Raw genomic sequence first — 20,256 nt, 5'->3', positions numbered from 1 at the left:
AAGGGCAACAACTTAAGGCTATGTCTCAAAAAAAAAAAAAAAAGAAAGAAAAATTATGATATAAATTATTTTTAATATAAATTGTACTCTAGTAGAAATTAGATGTGGAGATAAGAAAATACAATGTAATAGGTATCAAAGGTTTAGAGGACTTTCTTTGATTATCAGTTTATAAAACATGCTTAGCACATTGACGTTTTAGATAAGTATTGCTTATTAATGACATTTTTCTCCAATTAAGACATTTTTAGTAGCAAAAATTAACTATGATGCTTGCATTTTTTTCCTTCTATCTATTATGTGATATGCCTTCATCTGAGTTAGAAATTTCAAAATTTTTTCATTACTCATTTGTTTTTGTGGTCTATTTAATAGTTTTTATTTTAGGCAATTGGGTATTCCAACTTACTGTTTGTTTTATTAACAAAGTGGCAAACTAAACACACATTCCCTTTGTATTGGTGACTTTGTTAAGACAGTAAAAACAAATGTATACATACTGAATGAACTTTGAAAATTAATATGTCTGAAGGAGACATTTACATCACATGAAATTCACCTTTCCTGGGAGTAAACACCCCAAGTCTAGTGCAGTCAGGTGTAAATGGGATATTGGTCCTCATACCAGATTTTTGGTGAAGGGCTATTGGAGTAGAGGAAAAATTTTAACTGGTGAATGCCCATGACAGAGGTAAGACCATAATCCCTGTGTTATGGACCATGGAAAGTTTATTCATTCATTCATCGCAAACCTACCCACTCTTGCTTATTCTCCCAACCATACACCATGCCCAAAGTCTTTCTTGGTACTCCCACATACAAATCATCTTCATTTAATACTCCTTTCTTTTACTTCCCCTCCCTCTCTTTCCGCTTTAACACAGACACACATATGCAGACACTAACACTCATTCACAACTGGTGGTAGTTGTTGTTTTTTTATAAGAGAAATTTACTGTTTTGATTGTGTAAATACATTACAACCTGACTCAGAATAACAATGAGGCTTCTAAAAATGCATGCCAACTAACTAGTTGAATACTCTCTCATCTAAGACTAACAATTCTTTGGAAGGAACACATTATTTGGGAAATTAATTTGTTATTCATTAAAAAAAAGTGATTCTGGGCAATTGTCATCTGTACTTATATTTTAAAGCATCTAGAAGTCCAAAAACAAAAAAATTGCAAGATTTTGTCATAGACAATAACCACACAACTCCAGCTCATAAAATCTCTATAATAGTAAAAGTTATAAAAACACATCATTAAAACACACTGAGAGTACCAGATGAGTCAGTGTGTTATAAAATGAGAGAAAAGAAAATAGCCTCAGTACTCAAGGGTCTGAACACCATCCGTGGAACCAGTCTGAGTTTCTTTGCAGGATCCTTAAGTGTGTCTCATTCCAGACTCCATCAAGTCATGTCAGCTGCTGCCTTTTAATACCTGGCTTTTAACCCACCTTCCCTAGGAAAGAGATGCTATCTGCCCCCAATTACTCCTAACCTCTCTGAATTAAAAAAAAAAAAAATACAGTAGAGAAGTAGATTTCTTTCCCAATTTAAAGCTATAGTTTGATTCTTAGTGACTTCTAGTATTTTAATACCAGATTTTCAGAAATTTCTGGGCATGTTAACCAGGACTTATTAGCATTGGTTTATGTTAAAAGTAAATGATAAGTGGACATTTATCATTTGGTTTTAAGGTGGCAATTCAAAGTGAAAATAACCTGTTCATTTTCCAATCTTATTCTTGTTCTTTACCAAATATTTTTTGAAAATTCTACTATGAACCATAATGAGATGCCACTTTATAACAAAAAATGTTACTGAGGATGTGTGAAACTTGGAGTTGTCACATGTTACTGATGGGAATGTAAAATGATGCAGTAACTTAGAAAGTTGTGTATTTGATCCTCAAAATGGTAAACAGAATTATCATAAGACCAGCAGTTCCAGTCCTAGTTTTATAAATGCCTAAGAGGTTTGAAAACATGTGAACATGAAAACTTGCACATGAATGTTATAGTAGCATGATCCATTGTAGCCAAAGTATAGAAACAATCTAAATGCCCATCTGCTGATGAATGGATAAATAAAATGTTGGATGGCCATACAATGGGGTATTATATGGTAATAAAAATTAATAAGGCATTCTACATGTTCCAACATGGAGAAGCCTTTAAAACATGCTAAAGAATCTACTTTCAAATGAATGCATATTATATAATCCCATTTACATAAAATGCCCAAATTAGGCAAATTAATAGAGACAAAAAGTAAATTACTGGTTGACTAGGACTGAGTTGGGGAGAAAAGGAAGAACTTTTATGGGGCTTCTTTTTGGGATAATGGAAATGTTTTAAAATTGATTGGAGTAAAAATTGTACAACTCCATGAGTATGCTTGGAACTGCTGAGTTGTACACTTTAAGCAGGTGAATTATATGGTATACAAATTATATTTCAATAAATATATTACAAAAAAAAAACTATTATGTGGTAGGTACTGTATTCCCTACAGTGTGGAGCTCCCCAAAATTATAAGTTTTTTTCCTAGTCCTTGAGAAAATGCTAATATAAAAATGGTGAGCACTTAGAACTATTCTTTCTTCAGCTTTGAAGATTAATGGAAATAGTAACAGATTCTATTTTTTGTCATGAAAATTTTTTTCTCATCTGTGGAGTTCTCCAAAATAAGGAATTTTACAGAGTCAATGTGAATATTATACAAGGGGTGTATCTTTCTCTTACCACTGTAATGACATTATAGTCAGGTGGAAATCAACCAAGGACAAACATCTTGAAGGAGGCCCCTTGCTGGTGTTGACATCCTGGGAAGTAATTTGAACAGTCTATTGCCTTCCTTGGGGTCTTGCACAATGCTGACTGTGCTCCTGGCTCCCACACAACATGTGTCCTTGGGAGGGAGATTTAAAAGTAGTGAATTTCAGAAGGTGGCTAAAGAGAAACAGCTCCAGCATACTTCATCCACTTATCAAGACCAAAATAGTATGCAGGGAATCACATGGTGAACATTTATCCAAGACGGAATATGAGATTTCAATAGAAAAGCAGAAGGAAACCCCGGAACCTGGGCAGGAGAAAGAGGTCAGGCAGCGAGCATGACTAGGACCAGCTGAGAACAGGGAATGAATTCCTGATACTACAGAAAGTGTCTCTTTATGGCCCTTTTTCCCACTGGGAATCATGCACTCCAGGCCACTGGACCCTCCCAAGCCCTGGTGCTGACTTAGGGAGTGGCCATGAGACTGTAAGAAACTGCTCTGTCCTACACACTCAGACCTATGCATCTGTGGAAGGATGCTGTACTTTAACCTTGAGCTTATAGCACACTTCACAGGGTCCTGGGAGCCAGCAGTGGTAGAAGCTGTTGGCAATAGAAAGACTCAGGCTGGGGCTTAGAGAGGTAAGGCTTGAGTGGCAGAGGGGTTTCTGGAGCTAGAGAAACAAGTGCAGTTGTTGGTGCTGAAACCTACATCCCTTTGCCCCCACCTCCCACTGGGCCTAAAACCAGAGGAGAGTTGCCAGGGGTGCATAGTATTGACCCAGACAGTGTCCATCCCATGTTCAGGTATTGCATTGTGAACTGGAAACTGCAGTGAATAACTGAGTATCAAAAGTGGCTGCCACAGTCAGGATGTGGGATTGAGCCTCACCAGAACTGGGATGTGAGAGAGACACAGGTCCCACTCCATTTGCTAGGCTGTGGCACCACAACCACCCCACCCTCTCTGTGGTGAGATCTTGGCACAGCAGCAGTTGCTCCTTACCTAGACACTTCCCCAGGGGCTTGAGGACTGCTCCAACAACCCATCAGTACTAGTGCTTGTGCCTGCCCTTGGGGGTATGAATTCAGGCTTGTCTGGCCAAGTTCCACCCAGCTTCACCCTCATCTCTACTGAGACAGAACACTAGACTCAGGCCCCTAGGTGTTCCATGGCTCCACCCACCACCTGGGACCCTAAAGCCCTGCTGCCAGTTAACAGAGGTTGGGAATAAACCCCTCTGCTACCACTGCACTGGCTCTTACCTGGAAGTGTTACTTACTCACTTGGGGGTCAATGACATGCACAGCCCATACAACATCTACTGACACAAGTGCACAGTACTCAGGAACAAGAAGAGCTTCTCACAAACTCTGCTACCACCATCACCTGTGCCAACCTGGCTACTGAGCTGATCATGAGCTCCTCATCCACTTGGTACACAAGCACTACAAATGGCATTTGAGAGAGCCACCATACCAGGCTATTTATAACACAAGAATCAGTCTTTGCCACCAAACACACCCAGAAGAGAAGCCAAGTGGCCCTTCTTGTATGCATCAGAGTCACATCTTTAAGAAAACAGATCTCTTCCATTGAAAATAAGAAAGAAACTAACCTTTCTCAAAAATGAGAAAGAAGCTACTGTTTCTCCAGATGTGCAGAAGTCAGTGTAAAGATACAGAAAGCATGAAAAAGCAAAGTATGATGACACCTGAAACACAATAATTCTCTAACAATTCTCTACCCCACCCCACCCTCAGAATCCCAGATAAAGAAGTAAAAACATTGATTTTTAAGGAAGCTCAATAAGATGCAACAGAAATAAGAAAATCAGTACAAAAATATCAGAAAATTAAATCAAGATATGAATAAGAAATTTATCAAGGAGTTAGATAACTTACAAAAACCCTAACAGAAATTGTGGAAATGAAAAATTCTTTAAAAGAAGTACAAAATATATTTGAAAGATATAACAATAGACTAGACCAAGCAGAATAAAGAATCTTATAACATGAACATAGGTATTTTAAATTAATCCAGTCAGAAAAAAAATAATGAAAAATAAGAAAAGAATGAACAAAGCTTTTAAAGCATATAGGACTACATAAACCAACCAAACTTAGAAATTATCAGTATTCCTAAAGGGGAAGAGAAATTAAAAAGTTTAGATGACCTATTTAAGGAGATGATTGACAAAAATGTCTAAAGTCTAGCAAGAGACATGAAGACACAAGAGATCCAACTATCCCCCGGCAAATACATTACAAATGGACTTTATCATACTATATGGGTCATCGGACTATCTAAAGTGGATGTGAAGAAAAGAATTTTAAAATCAACAAGAGAAAAATGTTTAGTTATATATGAAGGAAACTCATGAGACTAATGGAGACTTCTCAGCAGAAACCTCATGAGCCAGAAAAAAACGGCATGAGATTTTCAAAGTCCTTGAAGGAAAAAAAAATTGCCAATAAAGAATTTTAATATTCAGCTCGGTGCCTGTAGCTCAACCGGCTAAGGCGCCAGCCACGTACACCTAAGGTGGCGGGTTCGAATCCCCAGCCCGGACCCGCCAAAACAACAATGATGGCTGCAACCAAAAAATAGCCGGGCATTGTGGCAGGCGCCTGTGGTCCCAGCTACTTGGGAGGCAGAGGCAGGAGACTCGCTTGAGCCCAGGAGTTGGAGGTTGCTGTGAGCTGTAATGCTACGGCACTCTGCCCAGGGGGACAGCTTGAGGCACTGTCTCAAAAAAAAAAAAAAAAAAAAGAATTTTAATATTCATTGATATTGAGGTTCATATAGTAAGGAGAAATAAACTCTTTCCCACACAAGAAAACACTGAGGGAATTCATCACCTCTAGCTCAGCCCTATGAAAATGCTTAAAGATGCCCTAAATATAGAAACAAAAGGTTTGTATTTGTCATCATAAAATCAAAGGAAAGTATAAAATTCGTACAATCACACAAGGGAAGAGAAAGAAATCAAATGACAACGCAGCATAATTTCACCAAATCACAAAGATAAAGAAAAAGAAAGAATTTATAAAACTACATAGCAATTAGCCATATGTCAATAATACTTCACATATTAGTATTAATCTTGACTGTAAATAGACTAAATTATCCACTTAAAAGATATAGGCTGGGAGAATGGATAAAAATACATAATCCAACTGTGCTATCTACAGAAAACTCACCTTATGCGTAAGGACACAGACTGAAAGTAAGTGAGTGGAAAAGATTTGTCACACAAACAGAAACCAAAAGTGATCAGGAGTAGCTACATTTATATCTGATGAAATAGACTTTAAATCAAAAACAATAAAAAAGACAAAATCATTATATAGTGATTGATAAAGGAATCAATTCCTTTAGAGGATATAGTAATTCTAAATATACATCAGAGCACCCAGAGTCATAAAACAAATATTACTAGATAAAAAGAGATGAGTATCAATTTAATAATTTTGAGGGACTTCAACACCCCACTCACAGTACTAGACAGATCATTGAGATAGATAATCAGGAAAGAAGCATTGGACATAAATTGGACTTTAAACTGAATGTACTTAACAGACTTAATAGAATTTATAAAACATTGTACCCAAAAACTGCAGAATGTACATTCTTTTCTTCAGCACATGGAACATTCTCCAAGATAGACCATATATTGGGGCACATCACAAATCACTACAACTTTAAAAAAATCAAAATCATATCAAGTATGTCTCATGGAATAGTGGAATAAAAATTGAAATGGGAACTGCAAAAATCATATAAATACATGGAAATTAAACACCATGCTTTTGAAATCATTGGATCAATGAAGAAATGAAAATGGAAATTTAAAAAAAAAATTACAATGAATGAAAATGGGAATACAACATACTAAGATTTTGAGATACAGAAAAAGCAGTGCTAAGAGGTACATGTATAGCATTAAATTAGAAATATCACAAATTAACATCCTTACATTATACCACAAGGACATGGAAAAACAAGAACAAACTATACCAGTGTTAGCAGAAGAAAAGCAATAACAAGGATCAAAAAAGTAAATGAAATAGGGATCAAAAACTTTCAAAGAATCAATGAAGTAAAACTTGGCTAGTTCTTCACAAGGATAGATGTAAATGATAGATGGCTAGCTAGGTTAAGAAGACAGCAGAGCCAAATAATACAAAATTAGAAATGAAAAAGAAGACATTACGATGGATACCACAGAAATACAAAAGATCAACAAATATTATTATCAACAACTATATACTCACTAACTAGAAAACCTAGAGGAAATGGATAAATTCTTAAAAACATACAACCTTCCAAGATTGGACCAGGAAGAATTGGAACCCTTGAGCTAATATATATATATATATATTTTTTTTTTTATTGTTTGGGATTAATTGAGGGTCAAAGAATTTGGTTACACTGATTGCATTTGTTACATAAAGTCCTTCTTATAATTGTGCCCCACCCCACAAGAGATGTGCCATACATTGTGACCCTACAACCCCTGCCGGCCTCCCCTCTCCCCTTTTGAGTTAATATTGAGTAGCAAGATTGAATCAGTAATAAAAGATTTCCCACACAATAAATAAATAAATAAATGCCCAGGACCAGAGTAGAATTCTTCCAAACCTGCAAAAAATCCTCTTGAAACTGATCCATAAAATTGAGGAGTAGGGAATCTTCCCTAATTCATTTATAAGGTCAGTATCACATTGATACAATTAAGGAAAGACCATAGATCAATACCCTGTTGAACATAGACACAAAAAACCTGAACACAATACTAGCAAATTGAATGCAGCACTAAAAAAGACTACACCATGACCAAGTGGGTTTTATACCAGAGATGCAATGATGTTTCGACTATGCAAATCAACAAATGTGATACATCCCATAAATAGAATTAAAGGCAAAATCATATGATCATTTCAATAGATTCAGAAAATTCAGCAACCCTTAACAGACTAGATGTAGAGGGTATATACCTCAAAATATCAAGGGCGTATACAACAAAGCCACAGCCAACACTATACTGAACAGGGAAAAGTTGAAAACATTCTCTCTAAAAACTGAAGCAACACAAAGATGTCAACTTTCACCACTTCTATTCAACATAATACTAGAAGTCCTAACAGAGCAATTGGACAAGAAAAAATAAAAACAGGCATCCAAATTAGAAAAGAATAAATCAGACTATCCCTATTAACTTATATGGTATGATCTTATAACCTATAACCCTAAAGACTCCATAAAAGATCTCTTAGATTTGATGAATGAAATCAGGATAGTTTCAGGATACAAAATCAATGTACAAAATAAATATGTAACTGGAATTTCTTCTTCAGTAGGTCCTTGGTCTCAGGGATTTGAAGAATGAACCCACAGACCACAGATCAGTGGTAAGATAGGATTTTACTAGACAGAAGGGAATACATAAAGCACCAAAGCTTTCAGCAAAGGGGAAGACCTAAGTTGGAAATTTCCACGCGTCCTTTGTCTAGGGACATATATTGTCTGGAGAATTACATTTTGGCTAGGATTTGATAGGTGGAAAAATAATTCTTTCAAAGTTGAAAGCAGTCTCTTCCTTGGGGCAAGGTTGTTAGGTCTTTACAGTTTTTGTCTCAGGGAAGGGATTAGGGTGTTTTTCCTACTCACACCCCAAAAAAGTCTCAGGCTGCTTTGTTCATGATCTTGTTTGTGCCCAGAGGTGTGGCCTGGAAAAGGCAGCCTGGAAATAGAGGTTTGATTTCTGATCTGACCTGGGCCTAGAGAATAGGTGAACCTTGTCCAGCCCTGAGTAGGGGAATCCTGTATCAATCCTCCCTCTCCAAATAAAAATTCTACCTATAACCCTAAAGACTTCACAAAAAACTCTTAGATTTGATTAATGAAATCAGGAGTTTCTGGATACAAATCAATGTACAAAAATCAGTAATGTTAGCCGGACGCAGTGGCTTATGCCTATAATCCTAGCCCTCTGGGAGGCCAAGGTGAGTGGATTTGCCTGAGCTCATAGGTTCGAGACCAGCCTGAGCAAGTGCAAGACCCTGTCTCTATAAAAACATAGCTGGGCATTGTGGCCGATGCCTGTATGCCCAGCTACTCAGGAGACTGAGGCAAGAGAATCACTTGAGCCCAAGAGTTTGAGTTTGCTATGAGCTATGACATTACAGCCCTCTACTGAGAGCCACATAGTGAGACTATCTCAAAAAAAAAAAAAAATCAGTATGTTTCTATATACTAGTATTGATCAAATGGAGATCCAAATCAAGAAGGCAGTCCCACTTATAATAGCTACAAAAAAATACACCAAGGAATATATTTAACCAAGAAGAAAGAAGAACTTTACAAGGAAAACTCCAGAACACTGATGAAAGAAATTGTAAATGATACAAACTAATGGAAAAACACTCCATGTTCATGGAACAGAGGACTTAATGTTGATAAAATGACCATACTCCCAAAGCAGTCTACCAATTCAGTGCTGTCCGTATCAAATACCAACATCATTTAATCAGAAAAGGCAATCCTAAAATTCATATGGAAACAAGAAAAGAACCTGAATAGTCAGCAATCCTAAGCAAAAGGACAAATATGAAGGCATCATATTACCTGACTTCAAATTATATTACAAGTCTATAGTAACCAAAAGAGGATGGTGCTGGTATAAAAATAAACAGATAGATTAATGGAGCAGAGTGGAGAACCCAGAAATAAAGCCACATATCTACAGTCAACTGATCTTTGACAAAATCAACTAGAAAACATACTGGGGAAAGAACATCCTTTTCTTTCCTATTTTAAATTTCAGATTAATGTGAGGGTATAAACAATGAGGTTACAATGTTTGTTAGGTAGAGTCCCTCCTGTAATTGTGTCCTCACCCAAGAGATGTGCCATATACCCATACACTGTGCCCATTAAGTAAAAGCACATCAGTTTCCCTCCTCCTCCTCTCTCACCCCCTTCCCCAACTTGAATTTAATTGAGTTTTTCTTTTGTGTGGGCATGTATTAGATCATCTACTGACTTTGTATTAGTATTGTGTACAATGGATACTTGCTTTTCCATTCTTATGATACTTTACTAAGAAGAATGTGTTTATTTGAACACCAAAAAAATGTTAAGTCTCCATCTATGATATACCACATTTGTTAATCCATTACTGTATTGATGGGCATTTAGGTTGTTTCCACATCTTGGGCATTGTAAATTTAGCTGTGATTAACAATCTAGTGCAAATGTCCTTATGATAAGATTTTTTTTTTCTTCTGGGTAAAAATGCCTAATAATGGGATTGCAGGATCAAATGGAAGGTCTAATTTTGAGTTCTTTGAGGATTCTCCATACTTCTTCCCAAAGAAGCTATATTAGTTTGCAGTCCCCCCAGCAGTGTAAAAGTGTTCCCTTCTCTCCACATCCACACCAACATCTGTAGCTTCTGGACTTCTTAATGAGGACTATTCTCACTGAGGTTAGGTGATATCTCAGGGTGGTTTTGATTTGCATTTCTCTGATGATTAGGTATGATGAGCATTTTTTCATGTTTGTTAGCCATTTGTCTGTCTTCCTCAGAGAAGGCTTCATTCATGTCTCTTGCTCAGTGACAGATGGAATTGTTTGCTCTTTTTTTATTGATTAATTTGAGTTCTCTGTAGATTCCAGTTATCAACTCTTTGTCAAAAACATAACATGCAAACATCTTTTCCTATTTTGAAGGTTGTCTATTTGGTTTAATTGTTGTGTCTTTAGATATGCAGGAGCTTTTTAGTTTAACTAAGTCTGCTTTGTTTATTTTTGTTGCTGTTGCAATTTCCACTGAAGTCTTCTTCATAAAATCTTTCCCCGGCCAACATCATCAAGAGTTTTTCCTACAGTTTCCTCTAGGATTTTTATCATCCCGTCTCTTAGATTTAAATCTTTTATCCATCTTGAATCAGTTTTTGAGAGTGTTGAAAGGTGCTGGTCCAGTTTCAGTCTTTACATGTGGTTATTCAGTTCTTCCAGCACTATTGATTGAATTGGGATTCTTTTCACCAATAATGCTTTTGTTTGGTTTATTAAAGATCAGATGGCAAAAAAAGACTGGTTTCATCTCTTGGTTTTCTATTCTGTTGCATATGACTGTCTCTATTTTTATGCCAGTACCATGCTGTTTTAATCACTGTGGACTTGAAATACAACCTGAAGTCTGATAGAGTTATGCCTCTGGCGTTGTTTTTATTACTAAGACTTGCCTTGGCTATACAAGGTTTCTTTGGATTCTATACAAAATGAAGTACTATTTTTTTTCCAGTTCTTCAAATTATGATGTTGGTGTTTTAATGGGGATTGCACTGAATCTGTAGATTGCTTTGGGTAGTATAGACATTTTAACAATGTTGATTCTTCCCAGCCAAGAACGTGGTGTGTTCTTCCATTTGTTAATGTCTTCTGCTATTTCCTTTTTTAGGACTTAATAATTCTCTCTGTAGAGATCCTTTACCTCTTTTTTAGGTATATTCCTAGGTATTTCATTTTCTTTGAAAGTACTATGAAAGGAATTGAGGACACTCTTTTCAATAAATAGTGCTGAGATAATTGGATTGTTACATGCAGAAAAATGAAACTGGATGTCTCTCTTGGACTCTCACCATATGCAAAAATTAACTCAAGAAGGATTAAGGACTTAAGTGTAAGATCTAAGACTATAAAAATACTAAAAATAAACCTAGTAAAAGCTCTCCTGGACTTTGGTCTAGGCAAGTATTCATGACTTAGACCTCAAAAACACAGGCAATAACAACAAAATTAAATAAATGAGACTTCAATTAAACTAAAAAGCTGCTGCACAGAAAATGAAATAAATAATTTGAAACAGACAATCTTCAGTATGGGAGGAAATATTTGCAAAATATGCATCTAACAGTATACTAAAATCCAGAATTTACAAGGAATTCAGGCAACTCAACAATAACAACAAAAACAATCCAATTAAAACATGGACAAAGGACATGAATAGACATTTTTCAAAAGAAGACGTATGCTTGGCCAAACATAGGAGAAAATGTTCAACATCACTAGTCATCAAAGAAACGCAAATTAAAACCATAATGAGATACCATCTTAAACCAGTAAGAATGGCTGTTATTAAAGGACAAAAAATAGGCTGGGTGTGGTGGCTCACACCTATCATCCTAGCACTGTGGGAGGCAAAGTAGGAGGATCACTTGAGCTCAGTGTTCCAGACCAGCCTGAGCAAGAACAAGACCCTGTTTAGTGAGATATTGTGGCAAACACCTATAGTCCCAACTACTTAGGAGGGTGAGGCAGAAGGATTACTTAAACCCAGGCCTTTGAGGTTACTGTGAGTTAAGCTAATACCATGGCACTCTAGCCTGGGCAACAGAGTACAACTCTTATTTCAAAAATACATACAAACAAAGTAGCAGACTGTTAGTAAAGATGTAGGAGAAAAGAAAATGCCTATACACTATTGGTGGTGATGTAAATTAGTAGAACTTCTATGGAAATAGTATGGAGATTTTTCAAAGATGTAAAAATAGAATTACCATTTGATCCAGCAGTCCCACTACTGGCTATCTACCCAAAGAGAAAGAAATCATTAGATCAAAAAGATTCTTGCGCTTGTATGTTTATCTCAGCACTATTCATAATAGCAAAAATATGGAATTAGCCTAAGTGTTCATCAATAGATTGGATAAAGAAAATACAATATATATATATAGTATACACACACACACACACACGTATACACACACACTGGAATATTCAGCCATAGAAAGAATGAAATCAGCTGAGAATGGTGGCTCACACCTATAATCTCAGCAATTTGGGAAGCTAAGGTGAGAGGATGACTTGAGGCCAGGATACCAGCCTGGGCAACATAGTGAGAACTTATCTTTACAAAATAAAAAACATTATCCAGGCATTATACCACATGCCTGCTACTTGGGAGGCTAAGACAGAACTCCTTGAGTCTAGGAGTTTGAAGTTACAGTAAGCTATGATGATACCTCTATACTTTAGCCTGGGAAAAGACCATGTCTTTATTGAAAGAAAAAAAAAGAAATGAAATTATTTCTTTTGCAGCAATGTGGATGGAATTTGAGGCCATTATCTTAAATGAAAACAACTCAGAAACAGGGCAAATACCACGTGTTCTTCACTTACAAGTGGGAGCTAAATAATGTGTACATGAACACAGAGTGTGGAGACCTGGGAAGCTGATGGGGTGGGAGGGAGGTAGATAGTGAGAAATTACTTAATGGTTACAATGTAAATTATTTGGGTTACGGGTACCCTAAAAGCCCAGACTTCACTGCTGTACAATATAGCCATGTAGTAAAATTACACTGGTACCCAATACATTTATACCCAAAAAAGTGGTGAATTTCAGCTCAAATCAAGTGAGTATCTTAGTGTGCTCCTGCTGATGTGTAGAGAAAACTTATATTTGTTGAAATGTGTTATACTTCAAATGATTGCTTAATTCTTTTTTTTCTACTTCTCTGCTTTCAGATTCTTTTCACTATTACTTTTTGGCTACTTCTGAGGCAGCACCTCACAGAGCAAAAAGCTCTTCAAGGAAAGGAAGCTCTTTTATCTGAAGTCAAAATTGGGAATCAGGAAAATGAAGAAAAAGGTAAAATAGTGTGCACAGTGTGTGACTGAAGATTTTAATGCTTACCAAAATTATGGAGAAAGAACCTCAAAATAGAAAGCCACTATGCTTCAGGTTTGATGAAAACAATGTGAACTTGAAGCAGTAAATAATGTTACTGTAACATGCGACTTTTAATGTAAGTGGGGAGTTTACAAGGGGATTTGCCATTTGATCCTTAGAGAAGTGGTTCCCAATGGAAGAACAGACAGAGACTCAGAAAAATTGAAGGATTTCTCCAAGGTCATGCTTTTAATAAGTATTGGGGCCAAGAAACAGACACAAATTTTTTAAATTCAACTCCTCTCATTTCCTAAAAACAATATATCACAAAGTAAAAAGGAAAAAAATGATATTGTTATCACCTCTATAGGTTTACACCTTTTGTGTAAGTAAAATAAAAGCAGTCTGCTCCCTTGCTCCCTAGATATACCAAAAATGTGTTTAAAGTTTATAGATGGATTGCAGACTATTATTGAGGTTAAGTAGTGTTATCTTTGAAAAAGAGGCTATAATGTCTGTAGAAACATGGCTAGTAACGTTGAGATTGAACTTGTAACCATAAGAAAACCAACACAGATTAACTTAGTTTTTTAATATAGTTTTTTATTTATACCTAACCATTGAGTTGTTCTTTGGCAGGAAAAATCTGTCTGTAAGATTGAAGTCTTCCTTATATGAGTTTGGATGTCTCTGTCCAACAGAGTAATTAAATTAGTTAATTTTGGCAGAGAATGGTAATTTGAGATCAACAGTTGTTCTTATTTGTCACTTCATGTTCACTCCCCTCACTCTGTGAATTTGCTGATTATTTGAATGAATTATTCAAATTTGTTCAAAACATTATTTTGAAATAATTATTCAAATCCAAGCATTTGTTACCCAGAAATGAGTCTAATATATTAGCATCTTATAAAGCAAGACAAAATAAGTTTATAATTTCAATGCATAAAATTGTTTTAAACTTAAATTACAATTACTCTTTAAACTTAAATTATATTTGGCTTTAACTCTTAGGCTTTCATTTAAAAGCATGCTTTTTGGTTAAGATGGTTAGCATTCATGACATTTACTAGTACTAGTCCAATTGTCTAAAACCATGAAACAATTATAATTTGATATAATCATTTTGATTTGTGCTATTAATGCCTATGTTTTTTCTAGATCCTACAGTGCTTAAAGTTATCATTGGAACTGAAAAAGATATTGGAATATCATTGGAATATTGGAAATGAAAAATATTTTTAAAAGATCAGTATAAAGATACTATGTTAACTATTTGTATTATGGTTATGAAAATTAACTATCAATTTAGTTTTGAATGTTGCCTTATTTTTAGAACAGTCTAAAATCATTTAAATCATGGAATAACTTATAAAATACATGTTTCTGCAGATATCTCACACACAGTCAAAGAGTGGATCTGGTCAGGTAACCACCTCAGCATAATGGCTTAGTTTTCTATTTTGAAGATGAGGAACTTCAAGACATCCAAGAAGAGCCCAGAGTGCAGGAGGAAGAAGACGAAGCCCAGGAAGAGAAGCAGGAGAAAAAGATGGAGGAGAAGGAAGAAGAGGAAGAAGAAGAAGATGATCAGGACATCATGAAAGTCCTGGGCAACTTGGTGGTGGCCATGTTCATCAAGTATTGGATCTATGTCTGTGGAGGCATGTTCTTCTTTGTCAGCTTCGAGGGTAAAATTGTAATGTATAAAATCATCTACATGGTGCTGTTCCTGTTCTGCGTGGCCTTGTATCAGGTAGGTAAATAATCATCCTGTATTTTTTAATTCTCACATCTCACAGCAGTATATATGACCTAACTTTGCAGAGATTCTAAATTACTATAATCTCATAAAAATATCATATAAAGTTGTGAGATTCAAACATGACATCCTAAGAATCCTAAAATGGGAAATGATTCTCTTCAACTTATTTACTATTTAAAAATTTTAGGTTCTTCCAGCACATATAATATGTGAAGATAAAAAGATCCCATCAAAAATCAATGAACTTTTTAATACTTTCAAAATTTAGCATAGATGTTCTCTAATGAGTATCCAAAGCTTATATTAAAGAGAAATGTCCTCTCTATGGTTGTTTCACATTTTTTTCATATAATATTGCTTTGACTTTCAAAACTGATGTAGTTTTCTCTCAATAATAACTACAATGACAGCAGCACCTATCTGACTATTCACTGGATTGATATTATGCTAGGAACCTTGTAAGTATTAAATAATACATTTCATCCCCATAACAACTCTGGAAAGTAGGAACTTACAGAGAAGAAAACTGAAGCTCAGTTTTCCAGCAACTTGCCTAGGGACACAGCAACCATGCCTGGAGCTGGGATTCTAACCCAGAACCATTCAACTATGTTAGGAATGAAATATTCAAAACTAAAAATGAATGAAATAGACTCATTTTCAAACATTTCTATGTATAATTACTTGCTTGTTTTTCAATGTCTGATCCATAGGTGCACTATGAATGGTGGAGGAGAATTCTAAAATATTTTTGGATGTCAGTGGTTATTTACACTATGCTGGTGCTCATCTTTATATATACATATCAGTTTGAAAACTTCCCAGGCCTGTGGCAAAATATGACTGGGCTGAAAAAGGAAAAGTAAGCAATTTCAGTGTATGATGGGTTGTGAAAATGACAAACAGGATGGAAACTGGAATGCATGTTGTTCAAATATCTTTAAGGAAGATATTTTCTCCCATTTCATTTTTTTAATTAAATCATAAACACAGAGATCATGTATACATTAATGCCTTTATGGGGTACAATGTACTGATTTCATATAGATTTAGGAATGCTTACATCACACTGGTTAATATATATCTCATCTCATTTACTTAGTTATTGTGTTAAGACATTTATACTCTATACTAATAGATCTGACGTGTACCCTTGCCTTATGCACCATTGGTGTGATCCCACCATTCACCCTTCCTCTATCTGACCTGCACCCTCCCTTCCTATCCCCCCCAACTCCCTCCTTCATTTTGGGCCATAGTTGTGATCTATTCTTCATATGAAAGTGTAGTGATTGTAAATTGGTTTCATGATAGTACTGAGAACATAGGATGTTTTTCTTCCATTCTTGAGATACTTTACTAAGAAGAATATGTTCCAGCTCCATCCATGTAAACATAAAAGAGATAAAGTCTCCATCTTTTTAAGGCTGCATAATATTCCATGGTATATATATACCATAATTTATTAATTCATTCATGGGTCAATGGCCACTTAGGCTTCTTCCATGACTTGGCTATTATGACTTGAGCTGCAATGAACAATCTGGTACAAATATCTTGGTTATAGAGTGACTTTTGATCTTTTGGATATATTCCTAGTAGAGAAGTTGCGGGATCAAATGGCAGGTCTACTTTTAGATCCCTGAGTATTCTCCATGCTTCTTTCCAAAAGGGACGTATTAGGTTGCACTTCCACTAGCAGTGTAGAAGTGTTACCTTTTCTCCACATCCACGCCAACATCTGTAGTTGTGGGATTTTGTTATGTGAGCCAGTCTTAACGGGAGTTAGATGATATCTCAAAGTGGTTTTGATTTGTGTTTCTCTGATGATTAAAGATGATGGGCATTTTTTCATGTGTCTGTAGGCCATGAGCCTATCTTCTTCAGTGAAGCTTCTGTTCAAGTCCCTTGCCCACAATGAAATGGGATTACTTGTTCTGGGAAGATTTTAAGAAAATATAATGCCATCAGTGTCTCTAACTTCCTTGAGAAGAACATTTATAACTTAGTCATCTTTGTGTTACTTCTGCCTCGTCCTGAGCTTGGAACATAATAGGTACTTCATGAATATTAGCTGAAAACTAAACTTTTAACCCCGTTTTAGTGAAATGACATTTTCTAATGTAAGTCCCGTGTGAAACACCCCTGGTTAGTTGTACTTTCTGCTGTCCAAATTGGAGCTCAGCTCTCTAGTTCATAAATGGTTCATAGATTCATAACACAAAGCAGCAGACTTTCCTCAATTATGTTGTTGATGCTTAGATTCTAAGGAGTAATTAGTGCCATAGGGTGAGCAATTTCTGTATGTGCTAGTGAGCCCTTGATGAAGAGATAATTTTTCCAGTGTATGTTATAGATAGCACTCTTCCTTTTCTAATTTGCTTCTATAAGCTTCTGACATTCGTTTAAAAATCCAACTGGCATTGGGCACTAAGCTGATATATTAAAGAGATTGGGAGAAGAGTGTGAAGGAAAGAATCACCATGTAGCTATAGGAGATATTCAACAAATGTTGACTGAATGCTTTGCATGTGTGCCTGACACTGTTTTATGCCTGGGATACAACAGGAACTGAGACAGAGTCTAAGTCCTGTGGAGTTATAAAGGAAACAAACAAGAAAACTACTTAATGTAAGATAATTACAAAGTGTGACAGGTCTGTAAAAGAAATTACAGGCTGCAGTAGTGAATAATGTGGAAAGTATCAATAAATGGAGTGATCAGGACAAGCTTAACTGAAGTAATATTGTTTATAATCCCATTGATGGATAAGATGGAGCTTGCCTTAGGAAAACTGTATGAGTTGGAGGCTAGAGTACGGAAGAACATATCAATGCATGCAAAGACTCTAGGGCAAGTCAGAGTTTGGCCCAGTGAATAGGGGGGACTGAAGGAGACTCCCTTGCTGGCAGTAAAGGGACATGTAGGCAAAGAATAGGTGGAAGAGTTCAGGCAGCACCTGAGACAGGCAAGACACAGATAGAATGATTTGCATTTTATTTTTGGTGGAATTTTTCAATCTCTAAAGATCCCTCAACTAGCTGAGAAAAAGTGTTATGTGGCAGATAGAAACAACAAGACCAGTTAGTAAGCAATACCAGTGGTCCTGTTGCTTTCCTTAGAAAAACAATGGCATCTTCACCCAGAATAGTTGGTGTTGGAGAAGGATAACAGGAGCCACTAGATCAGTGATTCTCAACCTTCCTAATGCCATGACGCTTGAATACAGTTCCTCAGGTTGTGGTGACCCCCCCAACCATAAAATTATTTTCTTTGCTACTTCATAACTGTAATTTTGCTACTGTTATGAATAGTAATGTAAATATCTGATATGCAGGATGGTCTTAGGTGACCCCTGTGAAAGGGTCATTCAATCCCCAAAGGGATTGCAACCCACAGGTTGAAAACCGCTGCACTAGATTCAAGAGGTGCTTAGGAAGCTGAAGGAAATGTGAATGAATGAGATGTGAAGGAAAAGAATCAAGGAGATGTGACTTCTCAGTTTTACACAGGTTAGACAGTTGTACCATTTATTGGTCAGGGAAGAGGTGAGTGGTGAAGATCTTTGTTAAGGAAAATAGCAAAATTAAGAATACTGTTTTGAAAATATCAACTATGATATAACTGTGAAACAGCCAATTTCTTATAGAATTAGGGTTTGAGATTCCATGGAAGGAGGCTGTGCTGTAGATACACATTTGCATCCTTGGCGTAAAGTTGGTTCATAAATGCATGGGATTAAGTGAGATCATCTAGGAGGAAAGTAGAGCTGGAGAAGAAATCAAAACTGATTCCTGAGGATATTTCAGTCTCTCGAGGTCCAACAGAAAAGGACGAAATTATGGCAGAACTAGAAACCAAGAAATTGTGATGCTACCAAGATCTAGCTTATTCAATAAAAGGAATCCAAGGTTGAATTAAATAAAGCTAGAAAAGTAGTCATTGAATTTAGTAATGTTCAAGTTGTTATTGACTACTGCAAAAGCAAGTTAGTTGTCTTGGTGGAAACAAAAACCAAACTGGAATGTACAAGAAAGAGGAATGCAATAAAAGATACAGCCAACAGGAGTGTAAGACTATGCCTTAGTCTACAATGAAGAGACCATGTCTTCATTCTTTTTTATTTTGTTTTGTTTTACAGGCTTGAGGATCTTGGCTTAAAGCAGTTTACTGTGGCTGAACTATTCACTCGCATATTCATCCCAACCTCCTTCCTGCTGGTGTGCATTTTACATCTGCACTATTTCCATGACCGGTTCCTTGAACTCACAGACCTCAAGTCCATTCCCAGCAAAGAAGACAACACCATCTACAGGTGAATGAAAAATATATATATATATTACCTCTAGTAGGCAACCTTGAAACCATACCTTAGGTTGGCTATCTTGTGAGAAGCAAATAATCTAACTCAGAGTTTCAACCTTGAACTTTCCATGAGTATCAACTTGTGAGTGAAAACAAAAATAGAAAAAATGTGTAATATTTGTTGTCATTCTCTGAAATAGTTGGTAGTGACTTATGACTAATTAATGTAAAGTGACTTACAGTCTTGTGAGTGGATTCTGAATAGCTGTCCAGACTGTGTTTTAGAGTCAGTGATGTGGATATCCACTTATAGAATCTGGCTAATCTACAGATGAGTTTTTTATTACAATGACAACCAGTACAGAAGTCCTGTGAGGTCATACCAAAAGATGACGGGCAGAATTTTGCCTTCCATTTTGGAAATGAAGAATCTTGGCTAAAAGGACAGAATCTGCAATTGACTAGTCACTTGAATAATATTTAAGCTTTTAGCAACTTGTGATAAAATAAATTGTTTATAAGTAACAGATGGAATATTGATTTTTCTGCCCGTTTGTTCAAACCACAAAGGATTATCACAGATCTTTCTAAATGTTCCATCACAGGGAAATTACAAGCATTCTTCTAATGAATGCTAACAATGATTTTCCCCTCTGCCTCTCATGTAGCCCGACTCAGTTCTTGGAAAAATGTTTGTTGAGCAACTGAGGGAG

The 20,256-nt window shown here is 36.1% G+C and overlaps 1 protein-coding gene across 2 annotated transcripts in view; it reads left to right on the top strand.

Annotated features, from left to right (window-relative positions):
- PIEZO2 (piezo type mechanosensitive ion channel component 2) overlaps positions 1–20,256 on the top strand; it is a 549,391-nt gene that overhangs the window by 411,627 nt on the left and 117,508 nt on the right. For both annotated transcript variants that reach the window (XM_003800478.2, XM_023519459.1), the window contains exons 14-17: positions 13,329–13,452; positions 14,943–15,229; positions 15,952–16,100; positions 19,380–19,553. In XM_003800478.2, coding sequence (XP_003800526.2) covers positions 13,329–13,452; positions 14,943–15,229; positions 15,952–16,100; positions 19,380–19,553 — 734 coding nt within the window. The remainder of the gene's footprint in view (positions 1–13,328; positions 13,453–14,942; positions 15,230–15,951; positions 16,101–19,379; positions 19,554–20,256) is intronic.

The sequence above is a fragment of the Otolemur garnettii genome, unplaced genomic scaffold, assembly GCF_000181295.1.
Source record: "Otolemur garnettii isolate 467f Iridium unplaced genomic scaffold, OtoGar3 scaffold00176, whole genome shotgun sequence".
NCBI lineage: Eukaryota > Metazoa > Chordata > Mammalia > Primates > Galagidae > Otolemur > Otolemur garnettii.
This window is presented reverse-complemented; position numbering and strand designations above follow the sequence as displayed.